We start from the raw sequence: 18,146 nt of genomic DNA on the forward strand, positions 1-18,146 counted from the left end.
GGTCCTGGGTAAGGACTCGATAGGTAGACAAAATGCCAAATCCAGTCTGAACATCTGGCTGACTGTGCGATGATCAATAATATGGGATCATAAAATAGAGAAAGTCATAGAAAATGATAAAATTAAACTGCTCTGGGACTTCAGAATTCAAACCGACAAGCACCTGCAACATAACACCCCAGACTTAACAATTGTCGATAAGAAAGACAAAAAAGTCTGGATAGTGGACGTGGCAGTGCCTGGAGATATCAGAATAGAAGAGAAAGAACTGGAGAAGATAACAAAATACAAAGACCTACAAATAGAAATAGAAAGACTGTGGCAAAAGCAAGCAAGGGTAGTACCAATAGTCATAGGCCCCTTGGGTGCAATCCCAAAACAACTGGAGCACCACTTGAACCCCATTGGCATTGACAAATTTGCTATTAGTCAATTGCAAAAGGCGGCCTTACTAGGAACTGCTTCCATCCTGCGACGATATCTGTAATACCATCAAACATCCACATCTGCCTATCCCAGGTCCTGGGTAAGGACTCAATAGGTAGACAAAATGCCAAATCCAGTCTGAACATCTGGCTGACTGTGCGATGATCGATAATAATGAACATCTGGCTGACTGTGCGATGATCAATAATAATAATAATAATAATAAAGTTGGGAGGGACCTTGGAGGTCATCGAGTCCAACCCCCTGCTCAGGCAGGAAGCCCTACACCAGTGGTTCTCAACCTGTGGGTCGGGACCCCATTTGGGGTCGAATGACCATTTCATGGGGGTCGCCAAACCACGCTGTCCGCCATTTTTTTCCCTTTTCCCTAGCTGCCCTACTCCCTCTTATTGGTGGCCACACCCACTTGGGGGTCACCACAACGTGGGAAACTGAATTATGGGGTCACGGCATTAGAAAGGTTGAGAACCACTGCCCTACACCATTTCGGACAAATGGCTGTCCAGTCTCTTCTTAAAAAACTTCCAGTGTTGGAACATTCATCGCTTCTCGAGGCAGGTTGTTCCACTGGTTAATTGTTCTGTCAGGAAGTTTAAAAACCTTCCCAGGTGACCATTTGGCCATGCGCCCTCCTCCCTTCAGCTCTTTCTTGCTAACAGCACATGTCGATCAACAAAAACTACAATTCCCAGGAGGCTTCCTGCAATGGTAGTTAACTTTTGGAAGTAATAATTATTTTCCACAAGGCTTAACTGCCTGTGTTGCATTGGAACGCAAGCTGCTTAGGTTAATAAATCAAACTCCAGCTTTTTGATGGATTTCCCCCCCCCCCCCGCTTAATTCATTGACCCCGCCCTAGAGGCCCCCTTGATTATATCTTGTTCCTCATGAACAGGGGTCTTCAAACTTGGCCCTTTTATGACTTGTGAATTTCAGCTCCCAGAATCCCTCAGCCAGCATGCCTGGCTGAGGAATTCTGGGAGTTGAAGTCCACAAGTCATAAAAAGGCCAAGTTTGAAGACCCCTGCTCATGACCATTTTCCACATTTAAACATTCCGTTTAAAAAAAAATTGGAAAGAAAAACAGAAATGGACTGAACTGTTTTTGGGGGGGGGGGATTGCGGAGTGGCTTTTTTTTTTTTGGTGGCGGTGTACGAACGCATGCGCAAAATGAAGCCCTTAAACAGGGAAATTGGTTTCCATGAATTGCGCATGCGTCCACTTCTGACAACTTAGGGCGCACGCGCTAGGTACCTAGCTGTAGGAAGTGCCCTGTGCGGAGGTTGTTGCGTCATTTTTAGGCGCGCGTGCCGCCTTCATTTATTTATTTATGGTTTAGCAAGCGTGCGTCAAGCGTTGTTCTGCCACTCTCGGCACGGACTTTAAACGGTAGGGGATCAAGTGTTTGTCGCGGTAATGGGAATTTACTGGACTAAGGGGGTGAATTATAATCCAGCTAATTATAATTGTACCGTGTCGCCCCCTACTGGTTCCCTCTGCATGTTGAGGATTTATTCTATGCTTGCGGCGTGTGATCGATCGGGTTCATTGCAGTATGTAGTGATGCCCCTTCTTTCATCATGAGAAATCCATACTATATCTCAGGATATATACTATATATCCTGCTGGCTCAGGAATTCTGGGAGTTGAAGTCCACGAGTCATAAAAGAGCCAAGGTTGCCTACTCCTGCTATATCTTAAAGGAGATGCCAGATACTCGTATTTTCCTCTGGTGTAAGAAATGAAAGGTCATATTTTTCATTGAAAATGTTCAAAGTAACACGTTTTTGACAGCAAGTACATAAATCGCAGTGGTCCGAATGCATCTTACCCTGTAAACGTGCATATTAGATTTACAAACAATAATTGGAAGTCATATGGGTATTAATTGCTTTCCAGAAGGATGGGTCTTCCAGCTAAAAACAAATGGAGAAATTAAAATGGGCAATTTAAAATAGCAAATTCTGCTTTTAAATTAAAATATGCACCTCATATCTGCTGAGTATTCAGAAAATAAGTACATTTAATTCCATTTATCCTGCAAATATAAATACAGGAATATAAAGTGAAGGTGGTCCCGAGGCTAATTTGCCTAATAAAGATAGATAGAAACTTTCCCAAATTCTAAACGTTTGTTTGTTTATATTTCATGTTTCTAGACTGCCCATCTCCCTTTATAAAGGAGGGGCTCTGGACAGTGTTTTAAAGTCCATATAGGTAATCCTTGACTTACAACCACAATTGAACCCAAAATTTCTGTTGCTAAATGTGACATTTGTTATTTGCACCAAATGTAGGACATCAAGAATACTGTATTCCTCCCTTTATTAATGTTTTAAGATTTAGCAGTACAGTCTTTCCAGAATGTTATAATGGCAATTGGTTTGAGAGAAATTCCTTTCTCCTGCCCTACATTTCTTTTAGCAACATGGCTTTGGTGTCAGCCGATTCTAGGATTGCTGAACTCCTGGGAGAATTGCACCAGCTTATCAAACAGACCCAGGTAACGTGATGTTTTTTTTCCCTGGAATATTTGGGTCTGTATGTGAAGTCTACTTAGCTTATCATGGCCAATGATGAGAAAAGGAGAAGGCTTTCCTTCTGCTCTTTCTGGAGAGGGAGGATGTCTTTTTCATTTGGGGCTACATCTTATTTTAGTAATGCACCAAAGAGGCTGTACCATAATGATGAGAGGAGGGCATGAAACTAGTGTGGTGTGATAACTTCAAGGAATACACTTTATGTGCGAAAAAACCCTGTTGTCAAAAAAAATAAAATAACCAGAAACCCTTTTGTTGCTAGGAGGAACGATCAAGAAGTGAACATAATCTTGTGAATATCCAGAAAACACATGAACGGATGCAGACGGAGAACAAGAGTGAGTAGAAAATGCCAGCTTTGTAACACCTTCCCTAGAAATCCTTTCTGAGGCATCATTTTGAATTTGTCACATTCCCCAGCTGGTAGACTAGAGAGTTATTTTCATAGGTAGGTAGGTAGGTAGGTAGGTAGGTAGGTAGGTAGGTAGGTAGGTAGGTAGGAAGAGTGATGGCACAGTTGTTAGAATGCAGTACTGTAGGCAAACTCTGCCTTTAGCCAGGGGTTCGATCCTGACCAGCTCAAGGTTGACTCAGCCTTCCATCCTTCCAAAGTTGGTAAAATGACCCAGATTGTTGAGGGCAATATGCTGACTTTGTAAACCTCTTAGAGAGGGCTGTAATACACTATGGAGTGGTATATAAGTCTAAGTGCTATTGCTAATTGGGCCAGTGTATTCAATTACCATTGTTTAACAACTGCCAACAGTGACAATGGCCATGGATGTTCTGAAGCTTGTAGGCAGTGGGAGCCATTGTATGCTGCATCGAAAAGGCAACAGGCTAGAGAAATGTGTTAAATAATTTTGTTCCTTCACTCCAAAAGGTTTGGAGCTAAAGCTAAATTTTTCCCTTGGAGGAAAATAGGGGTGAGAATTTTCTAGAAAAATTTGACTTGGAAAATGTTCTGGCTAATTGCTTGTACATATGAAATTAATTGGTAGAAGATAGTCCTTATTCATCTTTGGTAGGGCTGCTCTACCTCACAAGAGACCAACTTGCAAAGTGTGTTTTGAGAATGAAAATGTGCAGGATCTGAGGTGTGGCTTGGTAACAAATGCAAGAGACCAGAAGTTGCCTTTAAGCTTTACACGTTTACATGAACAAAGAAGGGCCCCTCTAAACGAGAGGAAGCCCCAAATGACAAGAAATCCTTTTATTTATACTTTTTGATTACATAAGCCACGGATGTCAAACTCGCAACGTGTCACGACGTATCACAACTTTTTTTCCATTGCCGGCAATGGGATGGGTGTGGTTTCACCATGATGCATCCGGCCCATGGGCCAGTAGTTTGACACCCCTGACATAAGCAATTCACCCAGCAAAGCTGGCACACATAAGATAAAGACTTCACCCAGAAAGGCTGGCTCACCATAGATAAGAAAGGAGAAAGCAGAAATAGCTTTGGGTGTTTCCCTAAAGACACTATGTGTTCTCGGGTGACTTGGGACATTGGGTGTTTTCCTTGCTGATCTTCCATGGCTCTGCATCCAATGATCTGCAAGTACCCTAAGATAGCGGGGCCATTTGCACATATTATATACTTAGTCCAAAATGTATTGTTATTGTTTCCTACCCACACCTCATCTATGGCTCTCTTGACCCTGCACTGAATAATAAAACAGGGAACTTTTTAAATTATTAAGAAAAAAAGAATAAACAGAGAACAGATTGAATATATACAGAATTATACATAATGTAGAGTGCTTCATCTAGGCCAGGGGTAGGTAACCTTGGCTCTTTTATGATTCGTGGACTTCAACTCTCAGAATTCCTGAGCCAGCCATGCTCAGGAATTCTGGGAGTTGAAGTCCACGCGTCATAAAAGAGCCAAGGTTGCCTACCCCTGATCTAGGCTAATGAATCGGCTTCCCAATGAATATCTTACTGGGCATTGCAGAAAATTAAACTAGTTGGGTTGTTGCTACATTTCAGAACAAGTGACTTTATAGTCTGTTATATTCTTTAGGCCTTGGATCTTTCCCAGTTCTATGTGAGATACTCTGAGTCAAAAAAGGATTTTGCCTAGTATATGTAATGTGGTATATTTGATTTTAGCTTAATATGTCAGGTGAGACTGGTATGTCACTTCTAAACTTTAGATTATGGTTCACAGTGTTGTGTTAATCCATAATATATTCCCACAAACTTGATGAAGCAAGTTTGGCTTAGAACAAAGGCAAACTAGATTTCTGTGTAAACTCAATATTACCCAATATTACCTGCATTTCTTCTGTCTAGTCTCTCCATATTATCGGACGAAATTACGTGGCCTCTATACAACAGCTAAGGCTGATGCAGAAGCTGAATGCAAGTGAGTATATCTAAGTTGCCTGCTTCTAATGAGAGAAGGTGATTCCTTTTCATTACTGTTGTTGCTTCTTTGCCCTATTTACCCAGCATCCTGCGCAAGGACTTGGACAAAATTGCTGAGATAAAGTCTCTTCTGGAAGAACGGCGAATTGGTGAGTGTTGCAAAGCTCTGAATAAGGAAGAAAAAATGAGATGCTTGAGTTGTTATAAAAATGTTGGGTGCTATCCCAAGATGTAAAGTTTTAAACAATTTAGTTTTAATTATTTCATTATTCAAGCGGCCTTAAGAAAAGGATGCACATGAGTTTTTGGTGTGGACTTGTCTTCCATTAATAAAGGTAGTCCTCAAGTTACGACAGCAATTTCTGTTGCTAAGTGATTCAGTCATAAATTGTGGCTGCATTGCTTAGTGACAACAATCTCTACATTAATTTCCATTAACAGAATTGTAGCCATCGTTAGGCAAGGACATTTTGGCAACTTCTAGCTGGCTTACCATAACTAAAGTCAGTGGGAAAGCCAGCAGGGAGTTGCAAGTCACAAGTGGTTTGCAAGCAGACAGGTAGGTGAGCGGGTTGCTTCCAGGTGAGGGATGGGGTGCAAGGAAGGCAACGTTTGGGGGGTGCAGGGATGCCAGTGTGTGCGAGAAGATATTTATTTATTTATTTTCAAATATTTATATGCCGCCCAATCCCAAAGGACTCAGGGCGGCGTACAAAGTTAAAACAATGATAAAACAATAAAATAAAACAGTCATACCGCGAGTCCGATCATATCCCGCCCCCCCGGGGACATCAGCCCCAGGCCTGCCGGAACAGGAGAGTTTTAACGGCCTTCTTAAAGGCCGGCAGGGTGGGAGTAGTTCGAACCTCGGGGGGAAGTTGATTCCACCAGGTCGGAGCCACCACAGAAAAGGCCCGTCCCCGAGGGCCTGCCAGCCGACATATGGGATTGGGGAGATGATGTGGGTGGGGGAGACTTATCCCAAGGACATGGAGTCTTCATTGCTGGCTTCTCCATTGATGGGGAAGCTTGTCAGGGAAAGTCACAAATGGCAATCCTGGATTGCTCAGCACAGCAACCAATTGTAAGTATGAGTTGGTTGCCAAGTGCCCAGACTGAGATCACATAGCTGCAGGGGTGCTAGCTGGATAGCTGGAACAATCATAACCACGATTCATTCAGCACTGTCGAAACTTCAAACAGTCACTGACCAAAAGGTTGTAAGTCAAGAACTACCTATAGACAAATCTAGTTCTGTCAAAGCGGGACTGCAAACATTTAGTCAGCCTCTAGATCAGCAGTTCTCAACCTGTGGATCGCAACCCTTTTGGGGGTTGCACGAGCCTTTCACAGAGGTCGCCTAAGACCATCGGAAAACACATATTTCCGATGGTCTTAGGCAGGGCTTGTCAACCGCCTTCTCTCCCTCCCCCCCCCTCTGCTCCACCTCACTTGTTTGTGGAAAATATGCTGCTTGGCGGCAGTCTGCACAAACTCTACCAAATGTGCCCTGCAGGGGGCGCATGAAGAGCGCAGGCGCAGAGCAAGGGCCCGCCCTCCCCAGAGACTCATTGTGCAGCAACCGGATTGACTTCTTCTCATGCACGCAGGTCAGCGAAGGGGAGGCCGCTGCAGCACCCAACTCCTGCGCCTGTCAGCTGGCGACCCCCGAACTTGCGCCAGCTGACGCAAGAGGGAGGGAAGGAGGAAGGGACTCTTCCTCCTCTCCTAGGCTTCAAAGCACGATCGGCTTCCCAAGGGCGCCACAATCCTCACGAAAGTGGGGGGGGGAAGCAAAGGGGGCGAGAAAGCTTGCGGCGGGCTTGAAGCAACACCTGCCAGCGTTGGTGACGAGAAATTCCCCACAAACCCAGGGAAGGGGTGGAGAAAAGGAGCCCCCTTTGGGAGGAAACTGCCACCTTCTTCTCCTTGGCTTTGTGCTCTTCTGTTTCTCGGCAGCCGGGCTGGCAAGCCTCTCCTGGCTGGAACTTCCTTTCCTTCCCTCCCTCTTGGTCTCTTCCTCCTTCCCTCCCTCTCCCATTGTCCCTTCCTTCCTTCCTTTCTTCCTTCCTTCCTTTCCTTCGCCTCCCTCTTTGTCCCTCCTTCCCTCCCTCTCCCCCTTGTCCCTCCCTCCTTCCCTCCCTTCCTTCCTTCCTTCCTTCCTTCCTTCCTTCCTTCCTTCCTTCCTTCCTTCCTTCCTTTTGCCTCCCTCTTTGTCCCTCCTTCCCTCCCTCTCCCCCTTGTCCCTTCCGTCTTTCCTTCCTTCCCTCTTGTCCAGGATCGGGCGAGCCTCTACAGCTGATCCGCACTTCTGCAGCTGTAGCTGCTCGCCTTGGCTCCTGCCCAGCAAACTTGCTCGCTAGAAAACATGTACTTGCTAATTTAGCAGAAGAGCAAATCAGCTGTAGCCTGGTGCTGATCCTGGAGCTTCTGCTAACTTAGCGAAGCTGAGCAAGTGAGCTGGGCAAGCTCTCTTCTGTCTCTGCCTGTGCACAGGCAGGTTTGCCGGCAGTAAAGCCCCAGCCACGCTGGCAGCCTATCCCCCTCCCCTTGTCCCTTCCTGGGCACGGGGGGGGGAGGAAGGAAGGGACGAAGAGGGAGGGAAGGAAGGAACAATGAGAGGGAAGGAAGGGAGGAACAATGGAAGGGAGGAAGAGACAGGGAGGGAGGGAAGGAAGGAAGGGAGGGAGGGAGGGACAAGGGGAGAGAGGGAGGGAAGGAGGAAGAGACTAAGGGAGAGGAAGGAAAGGAAGGAAAGAAGGAAGGAAGAGACAGTGGGAGAGAGGAAGGGAAGGAAGGGACAATGGGAGAGAGGGAGGGAAGGAGGAAGAGACTAAGGGAGGGGAAGGAAAGAAGGAAGGAAGGAAAGGACAATGGGAGAGAGGGAGGGAAGGAGGAAGAGACTAAGCAGGAGGTGAAAGGAAGGAAGGAAGGGACAATGGGAGAGGGAGGGAAGGAGGAAAAGACGAAAGGAGGGGAAGGGAAGGAAGGAAGGGACAAGGGGAGAGAGGGAGGGAAGGAGGAAGAGACTAAGAGGGAGAGGAAGGAAAGAAGGAAGGAAGGGACAAGGAGAGGGAGGGAAGGAGGAAGAGACTAAGCAGGAGGTGAAGGGAAGGAAGGAAGGAAGGGACAATGGGAGAGAGGGAGGGAAGGAGGAAAAGACGGAGGGGAAGGGAAGGAAGGAAGAGACAATGGGAGAGGGAGGGAAGGAGGAAGAGACTAAGAAGGAAAGGAAGGAAAGAAGGAAGGAAGGAAGGGACAATGGGAGAGGGAGGGAAGGAGGAAGAGACTAAGAGGGAGGTGAAGGAAAAGAAGAAAAGAAGGAAGGAAGGGACAAGGGGAGGGAAGGAAGGCAGGCACCCACCCCAGTCCCATCCCAGAGACCCACAGATTCCCCCCCACAGGCACTCTGCAACCTGAGTGATCAGTTGGCCACGCCCCCTGGCCATTGATCACGTGACCCTGGGACACTGAACATCGTAAGTATGAATCAATTGTCAAGCATCTGAATGTAAATCACATGACTCTGGGGATGCTGCAACAATCATAGGTGTGAAAAATGATCATAATTCGCTTTTTCAGTGCTGTTGTAATTTCAAACAGTCACTAAGCGAATTGTTGTAAGTCGAGAACTACCTATACTTTCCCATTTTTTCCTTTTTTTTTTTTTGGTCAAATTTTTGATACCCCCCCCCCCCGGCCAGCTGGATGGGGGTTTGGGGGTCACCCCAACATGAGGAACTGTATTAAAAGGTTGCGGCATTAGGAAGGTTGAGAACCACTGCTCTAGATGGTAGCATATAGATATATAATGCCTTATTCCAGTGGTTCTCAACCTTCCTAATGCCGCGACCCTTTAATACAGTTCCTCATGTTGTGGTGACCCCCAAGCATAAAATTATTCCAGGGTCATGTGATCACTTTTTGTAACCTTGTGACAAGCAAACTTAGTGGGGAAACCAGATTCACTGAACAACCACATTACTAATTTAATCTCTCTCCCTCTTTCTCTCTCTCCCTCTCTTTCTCTCTCTTTCCCTCTCTCCCTTTCTTTCTCCCTCCCTGTTCCTCTTTCTCTCTCTCTCTTTCTCTCTCTTTCTCCCTTTCTTTCTCTCTCTCCCTGTCTCCCTTTCTCTTTCCCTCTCTCTCTTTCTCTCTCTCTCCCCGTCTCCCTCTCTTCTCTCTCCCTCTTTCTTCCTCTTCTCTTTCTCTCTCTCCCTCTCTCTTTCTCTCCCTTTCTCTATTTCTCTTTCCCTCTTTCTCTCCCTCTCTTTATTTCTCTCTCCCTCTCAAAGATCCTTAAAATCCTTAAAAGTTATGCTTGGGTGGAAGACTTTTTCTTTTATAGATGGGGCGGGTGGGCCTGACATTCGCAGGCCGGCAGGACCCCACCTGCCGAGCCGCTGCCTCCCCATCGCTCTCCATGCCAGTCGACTCCCTTGTCAGACCTCCCAGCTGACAAGCGTAGATTTGGGGGTCGCCAACTGACGGGCGCAGAGTTCGGCGCTACGCGGCCTCCCCTTCGCCTTCCTCACTGGCCAAAGCATTGCCAGATGTTCCAGCTGACAGGTGCAGTCCAGAGATCGCCAGCTGATGGGTGCAGGAGGTTGGCGCCACGGCAGCCTCCCAGCCACCTGCTTCTTAGGCTGGAGCAGTTGCCAGGGCTTGCCTGGTCACCGGCGGCGGGGAGCGAGTCAGCGGTCATTGGGGACCACACCAGCAATCCTGTGCCATGGAGGCTTGAGGCACAGAGGCTCAGGACCCGGAGCAGCACGGTGCCATAGGAGACAGCAGGACAGGGGGGAGGGGTTACCTGCATCCTGCCAGCTGAACTCTGGAAGCCTGCCTGAATGAAGAATTTTAGGGGGTGTTGAAAAGGAGACAGACTGAGGGCTGTATTAAGACCATAGATGACTCCGTAAGGAGAGTGGAAGGGAGGCGAATTTGGGGTGGAGCGGAAAACATGGGGGAAGGCGTTAGGAAATAAGCACCAAGGTACATGGTGCCTTGCAAGGGATTCCCGAGTGTTCCACAATTGTTTTTCCTCTGTGCGGAGAAAAACTTTTACGATGTAAATCTGAAACCAGATGTTCCTGTGAGGTAGCGCAGGAGGTCCTTGGGAAAGGCAAGTACAAGCTTGGCGTTTCCTCTCTCCCAATCCCCTTCCTCTTCTTCACCCCCCTCCCCAGCCTGCCTGCGATCTTAGCTCGCGGCTCCGTGGCTTTTCTTTGCTTAGCCTGGCCAAGCTTTCTTCCGCCCACCCCGTTTCCGGGAGCGCCGAGGAGGTACAGCAGAAACACATGAATTGGGATTGTGGCGCCCTTGGGAAGCTGTCCATGCTTTGAACCTTAGGAGAGGAGGAGTCCCTTCCCTTCCTCTCTCCCTGTCAAGCCCCCCGCGGGCTTGACATGAACGGGCAGGGAAGGAGTCAACAACGTGTGGGGCGGCAAAGGAGACCAGTGGCCGGCGCTGTTCTACCTGGCAGCGTGGGTGTTGGCTCTGTTGGCGTCCCGACCAACAGCTGAGCACTCCAGCTTCTGGCCGCCGAACAGCTGAGTCCTCCGGGAGGCAATGTGAGGCCCTGAGGGGTATGCAAGCTCGTGGGGGGGGGGAGGAAAAGAAGATGGAAGAGAGTGAGGCTGCAACAGAGAGAGCAGTGTCTCGTTTCCTAAGACCATCGGAAATATGTGTTTTCTGATGGTCTTAGGCGACCCCCGTGAAAGGGTCGTTCAACCCGCAAAAGAGTTGCGACCCACAGGTTGAGAACCGCTGCCTTATTGCCTTGCTGCCATTTAGTAGTTATCTATATTTTTGCAGCCCAATTTTGGTAATCCTAATCAGATTGTGCCAGAAAGAAATTGAATAAGAATACTTTGCTCCTTCCAAGACATAGATAGAAAAATTGGGAAAAGATGAAGCGTTATTTTGATTAGGCTAATTGGCTTCTGTTGCTGAGTTAAAGAAATCATTCTAAACCAATGTTTGTCTTAAGTATATTTTAGGAACAAGCTACAGGGACCTGATTCATGGCAAATTATTGTGCCATATTTAACAAATTATACGCATTATGTAAACCCAAAAAGAGCCTCGATAGGTTAAGGAATGATGTTCAATGCATTCTTCTTGAATGTCTGGTGCATCAGCCCTAATATGAATAATTGCACTGGGATGCCTTCCCAGTTAAGCATCTGCTGAGCTGACTAAGAGAAACCTACGGTTCCCAGAAATCTTAGTTTAAATTAGGCAGGAGGTTTTGTGCTGTATATAAGATTGGGTGATGAGCAAAAGTAAGAATTTATAACTGAAAGTGGAAATTCTTTCCCACAATTTGGAACTTACCCCTGATAGTTCAAGGACACCTCTAAAATAAACTTAGAAGGAATTCACTGCCACAAAACTGACTTCTGCCAGTTCATAAACAAAGACAAAGTGAGAAATTTGATGTATTGATTGATACATTCACAATTTTCTGTGACAAGGAAATGAAAAGTTTTTACAACCTCAGCTCTTCTTTTTTTTTTACTTTTCTATTTAGATTATATATTCCCTTCCATTCAAGACCTCAAATTTGCCTATACAGTGCTCTCTCTTCTTCCATATTGTTGTAGAGCATAACGTTACTATGTTTTTGATATGGAAATGAATATGATTGACAGGTTCATCAGAAGGTCGGAAGTTTACTCCCTTGGAGTATTGGAATTGTTGCTTTCTAAGCTTAAGCCATAAGTCTAGTTGTGCCTTGGATTGTCTGTCTGTCTGTCTGTCTGTCTGTTGGTATTGACTTCTACCAATTTTTACCTTGGATTGTCTGTCTGTCTGTTTATCATTTGTCATCTGTCTATCTATCAGTATTGACTTCTACGGCTGAGACATTTGCATCCTTAATAATTTGTTAGATGTAGCCAAACTTTTCTGGTCTGCTTCCCTCTCTTCACACAGCTGCCAAGATTGCTGGCCTCTACAATGACTCTGAACCGCCACGCAAAACCATGCGCCGTGGAGTGCTGATGACTCTTCTCCAGCAGAGCGCCATGACTCTTCCATTGTGGATTGGGAAGCCTGGAGAAAAGTAATTGTTGGGAAGGTGTGGTGGGTTCTGAAAACCTGAAGTCACTCTTCAGCCATGGATTAGGCACCTTTTGTCTGGTTTCTTGTGCAGGCCACCTCCCCTTTGTGGTGCCATCCCCGCCTCCAGTGATTATGTGGCCAAACCAGGAGATAAAGTAGCAGCTCGCGTCAAGGCTGTTGATGGCGATGAGCAGTGGATCTTGGCTGAGGCTGTGAGCTACAATCATGCCACCAACAAGTGAGCATACTGGGGATTGTGATAATGTCATAAAGAGTCTTCCTTTTGCTAATTAAGAACAGTGGTTGTTTGTCTTGGAAACAGTCATTTTGAAGTATGTAGATATAATAACTGAGGGCCAGCTTGGTCTAATGATTAAGGTGCTGGACTAGGAGTTCCACACCTGCCTTGGGCACAGAAGCCATCTGAGTGACCTTAGGCTATCATTGCCTCTCAGCCCAAGAAGAAGGCAGTGACAAACCACTTCCCAAAACATTGCTTAGTAAACTGAATGGATTTCCTCTATATAGTCACCCAGAGTTTAGATTGCTGTATGATATATGTGCATATTCAAAATCAGTCTGTCCTACTTGATGATGATGATGATGAATATCATTTAAAAAAAGTTGTGGTATGCAAAGCCCAGAGGGCTTATCAAGAGTTGAAAGAGAATAAACTCGGTGATACTACAGTATGTATGAATGTGTATATGCATGGTACATATGTGCTTCATGTCTGTTGAGCCTAAAAGTCTATGGAGATTCTCAGTCATCCAGGTCATAGTTATCCCAAAGATGCTTTTTCACGAGGCAACAGGACTTTCTTGTTTTTCTTTGAAAACATTTCACTTCTCGTCCAAGAAGCTTCTTCAGCTCTCACTGGATGGTGGGGAATGGAAGGATTTATACTTCTTACAGACAGTTGGTCATCATTTTAAAAGAATGCAAATGGATATGTTGTACAAGAATTTCATCTTGGTTAATTTTACTTTGTGGGCATTCTATTTGGATTTCTTCAAATTCTTATTCTTTTTCAGATATGAGGTGGATGACATTGATGAAGAAGGAAAAGAGTAAGTGATGAAGGGATTGTTAAAGGCAGAGGTGCCCTAGGCCCCAGAAGCTTTGAACAAGGCACCCAGAGATTTCCCAAACCCTTCCTGTAATTTCTAATGTGATTAAAGGGAGAATTAAGTATATGTCAGTAGTGCCATTATATTCACTTTATTTAACCTTAATTATATTTACAATTAAATGAAACGTGTATATTTTATTTAATTTCTATAGGCACCTATCTCAATCAGTGACTCTGTGTGGCCTACACCATAAAAACATTAAACAATTTAAACAAAGAATATATATACATAGTTGCCAAGTAAAACTATTGCGATAGGTAGGTAGATAGGTAGGTAGGTAGGTAGGTAGATAGATAGATAGATAGATAGATAGATAGATAGATAGATAGATAGATAGATAATATAGCCAAGAAATGGGGCCTTTAACACATGGTGCCCCAGGCTCCAGCACACAACCAGGTCTTCATGGCCTTGTGAAAGTCCAGCAGGATTGGAGTCATCCTGATACTTTGATGGGAAAATATTCAGATGAGAGCGTTGCATATTTTAGCCCTGAGTGTTCCCCAGTCTGCTTCCCGAAATTCACCTGTGTCCTCAGCCCCTCCCCCCAAATATTTTGGTCCTGAATTATGGGGCATTTGGGGGAAATCTGCTCATCTTGACTTCTATTTTTCCACAGGCGTCATACCTTGAGCCGACGTCGCATCATCCCTCTACCTCAGTGGAAGGCCAATCCTGAAACAGACCCTGAGGCCTTGTTCCAGAAGGACCAGTTGGTCCTGGCCTTGTACCCACAAACCACCTGCTTCTATCGAGCCCTTATCCACGCTCCACCTCAGCGGGTAAGAAAGAGACCATAGAAGTTTTCCTCAATAAATGCTCCAAACTGGTGATAGAATGGCTCATGCAGGTCCACCTGATGGAAAAGCTGACCTGTCCTTCAGTCAGACCAAAGGCTCATTGAGTCCTGGGCCAAGGAACTCTTGATCTGGCCCGTAGCTCTTTCTCCTGAGTTGTTCTCTAGGTAATAATTACAGAGTAACTCTATTGATGCTAATAGAGCAAGGGTCCCCGGTCCATGGCCCAGTGCCAGGCCACAGCCCATTCAGAACCAGGCTCCAGAAGTGGGCATGTGTGTGCACACGTGTGCCCGTGCACAAAGCTGCATCTGTGAAAGTGGCACAAACATGTAAAACCATCCCTTCTTCTCCCCCCTCGACCACCTATCTGAAAACATCAAACCACAGGTTGCTAATATCTCCCAGTCTGTTTATTAGGCAAGGTAATTTGTCTTCCCTGGAATAACACGTCAGGACTTTTCTGGTTTAGATAGAACTAGGTGTGGATGGGGCAGAAGTTTTAAAAAGACAAAACTATCAACATTATTCACGAAAGTTAAATTGTAATCTAATAGAGAAGGAGAGAAGGAGCCTGACAACTACAGATTATCAGTCAGGATCTCTGTCTGTCTCTGGTTTGCTTGGTTGACTTCTCTCCAAATCAATTACCTCTGGAAAGTGTTTATAGAAAACTGCTCTCAATTTATTAGTTCTCTTTCCATCCCATTTTGCCAAATATCAAAATCCTTGATGTTTTATTCAGCACTGGGATTTCACTTGGTCAGTGTTACATTGCTTTGTCCCTTAGCTACTGTATTCGTAGTTTAGCCAGATTATCAGTCTCTGTCTTAAATTAGTAATGCAGATAGAAGGGAAATAGATTTGAAAGTCAAGCTGTCTAAGAAAAAAGAGGCTAGGGGAACAGCCATGGGAGATGTTGCATTCTAGATAGACTACAACTATTTTAAATGTGTTGAGATACGATGGTGAAGTAGCTAAATTGCTAGTGTGTGGAAAGAAAAAATATATCTTATTTAAATATGTGAATGCAGAGGCATATAATTGGAGTTGCTACTTCATTGTTATGCATTACATATCTTATGCTAATTATGAAATTTGGGGTATATACTTCAAGTTAAGCATCTTAGAAGCATGGAAGGTAGGTAGGTAGGTTAAGTAGGTAGGTAGGTAGGTAGGTAGATGATAGATAGATAGGACAGTTTAAAAGACCAAATAATTTTTTTCCAGCAAGAGTTGGCAAATGACTGTTATGAAGTAATGTATCAGGCATATTCTTCCTAGCTCTGGATATAGGAAAGCAGGAAAGCTCAACATCTTTCAAAATTTCCCCAATCCATTCATAATTAGGGTCTAAAAAACCTTATGTATCAGTAAGATGCAGTTGTCTATTTTTAGTAAGACCGTTCAGTATGTCAGGACTGAAATGTGGAAGTGGCTAGAAAAGGGTGGGAAAGAACAAGAAGAAGGGAGACAGAAAAGGATGAGGTAAGGAGAAGACTGAGAAGAAAAGGAAGCAGCTTAACAATCCAGTGGAGAGCATGACTGAATGGCCATCCCCCTGTAGGAGGTAACAAAATCCATTCTTTTTCTTGGACTCAGCCTCAAGATGACTACTCAGTCCTCTTTGAAGATACCAGCTATGCAGATGGCTACTCTCCCCCCCTCAACGTAGCTCAGCGCTATGTTGTGGCTTGCAAAGAAACGAAGAAGAAGTGACGTTGCCCTGCAGCTGCAGCTTGGTGAAGAACAAGGTCTATCCCGGTGAACTTCTGCAGAGGGACAGTGAATAAAGCAGGAAGCAACAGAAACCTATTAGAGTAGTCATTTAATTTATTAACCTAAGACATTTGCACTCCAATGCAACACAGGCAGTTAGCTTTGTGAGAAATGATTATATGATTATTACAAAGGTTAATTAGAATTGTTAATTGCTTTGGAAACAGCCAACTAAAATTCTGTGAATAAAGAACAGGCAATTGTCTGTTATTTGTCGATTTCTGTTATTTGGATTTTTAAAGTTTTCCTCCTTGCAGCTGTGTTATTTCAGCTTAGGCTGCTATGAAGTGCTGCATACTTTAATTTTTTTTTCCCAGGGTTTTTTTCCCCTGTGTTAAGAAGATTGCAAAACCTCCTTCTTTGAAGGAAAGATTTGGAATTAAATCCAGCAATTGAAACACAAAGACTCGACCTGAATTTGTGAAAATCTAAAGGAAAGTAGGAGGGCATTGGGGAATTTTTTAATATTTTGGGGTGAAAAGAATCACTGAGATAATGTTACTAATTGTTTCTATTGCACAATTGCCGCTTTTATTCATTTCACCACTGCAAAAAAAACTAAAAGTAGTGTTGCTATTCTGATATGACCAGAATTCTGATAGAATTTTATTCCAAGGATTGGAACATTTTCAAAGCTGCGTATGGTGACTTGGAACTAGTCTTTAAAAAACAGATTGCATAACTTTATTTTATTTATTGCATAAATTGTAACATTTAAACCACACAAAAATAAAAATACAAAAGCAAAGTAGAAAAGAAGTAACTACTAATAAAAAAACAAGTTATGAAGAAGAGAACTTCATAATGCATTTGATAATAATTGCTTGGTGGCTTCAGTAGAAATTATACAATCAACAGTTTTCTGAAGTATATCAAAGCATTTATGTAATATTTAAACAAATGTTACTGGGAAGTGCAAAGACCAGATAATGGTGGCCCTCAATCTCTAGAATATTCATTGGGAAGAATTATAGAACTAAAAATTATATTTCCAGAAATGAGGACGTTATAAACATTTGATTTCTTTCTTCTTCCTTGACAATTTTAGGAGAACTCTTAAACAGAATAGTTTTTTTTTTCCTTGAAAATATTTTACTTCTCATCCAAGAAGTTTCTTGCTTCTTGGATGAGAAGAAACGTTTTCAAGGAGGAAAGGCCAAGAAAGACCAGTTGCCTTTTGAAAAGCACCTTTGGGACAACTGTGACCTGGATGATTAAGGATCTCCATAGACATTTCGCTCAATAAAAATATTTATAAACTTAGTGAAAAATGGGGAAAAGGACAGTGTTGTTTCTTTTTAAAGAGATGATGAAAATTTTAAAAAATGAATTCTAGTTGGTGTCAGCTAAAGATGGCTTTTTTACCTACCAAAGTTTTGAAGTGATTTTTTGTTTAGGAACAGAAACAATAGCTGCCATGTAAATGTTTTATGTGACCCTTTGTTCTTGAGGAAATTGCAAAAAAGTGCATGGCGTAATGTTCTTCAATAAATCAAGCTTGAACTCAGAATAAACAAAATCTTACCAAATTAACCTGGCTCCTGCTACCATTTGTCAGTTTTGTTCTGTTTCAGGAGGTTGTGAGAGGATAGGAATGGTTGGGAGGGAAGAAGTGACCCAGGGTTGATGCCCTGAATAAAATTAATCATTAGACCACCAAGATGGAAGGCTACTGCTATTTTGCTGGCTTTGGGACTTTTCTCTTGGTACTGCACACCAAGAGTTTACTCCCTACAACTTTATATGCTTTCCTTTGAAGCCAATTTTTTTTTCTCCCTATTGCTTGATTCCAAAATAAATGTTCTCTCATTTCTCATTGTCTGTGTTAGCTCCATTTCTTTCTGTTGGGTAGTGAACTTTATCCAATGGCCTTTTAAACTCATTAAAGCCCAGGAAATATTTTATATGGTTTGCCGATTAACTCAATGAATTATGTTAGGAAGATTTGGGTAGGGCCTTTTCTATGGGTGTATGAAACATTTACTAAGCATCAGGTGTCATCCCT

The 18,146-nt window shown here is 44.0% G+C and overlaps 1 protein-coding gene across 1 annotated transcript; it reads left to right on the top strand.

Moving 5' to 3' along the window:
• The first annotated feature begins 1,694 nt into the window (after positions 1-1,694).
• SGF29 (SAGA complex associated factor 29) lies at positions 1,695-17,674 on the top strand. Its single transcript, XM_039345809.1, has 10 exons — positions 1,695-1,837; positions 2,873-2,951; positions 3,251-3,326; positions 5,290-5,362; positions 5,449-5,513; positions 12,304-12,433; positions 12,524-12,670; positions 13,467-13,502; positions 14,185-14,347; positions 15,965-17,674. Exons 2-10 carry the CDS (start codon positions 2,877-2,879, stop codon positions 16,079-16,081), a joined length of 882 nt encoding a protein of 293 aa, XP_039201743.1. The 5' UTR covers positions 1,695-1,837; positions 2,873-2,876; the 3' UTR covers positions 16,082-17,674.
• The last annotated feature ends 472 nt before the right edge of the window (positions 17,675-18,146 follow it).

Source organism: Crotalus tigris, unplaced genomic scaffold (assembly GCF_016545835.1).
Source record: "Crotalus tigris isolate CLP2741 ecotype Arizona unplaced genomic scaffold, ASM1654583v1 scf7180000017977.1317863, whole genome shotgun sequence".
In the NCBI taxonomy this organism is placed as follows: Eukaryota; Metazoa; Chordata; class Lepidosauria; order Squamata; family Viperidae; genus Crotalus; species Crotalus tigris.

What these genes read in the sequence shown, in the direction of transcription:
- SGF29 (XM_039345809.1), top strand. Translation starts at nt 2,877, where the DNA reads ATGGCTTTGGTGTCAGCCGATTCTAGGATTGCTGAACTCCTGGGAGAA. An exon ending in GATGCAGACGGAGAACAAGA is followed by an intron (nt 3,327 to 5,289) that starts GTGAGTAGAAAA and finishes TCTTCTGTCTAG; the next exon opens with TCTCTCCATATTATCGGACG. An exon ending in TCCACGCTCCACCTCAGCGG is followed by an intron (nt 14,348 to 15,964) that starts GTAAGAAAGAGA and finishes TCTTGGACTCAG; the next exon opens with CCTCAAGATGACTACTCAGT.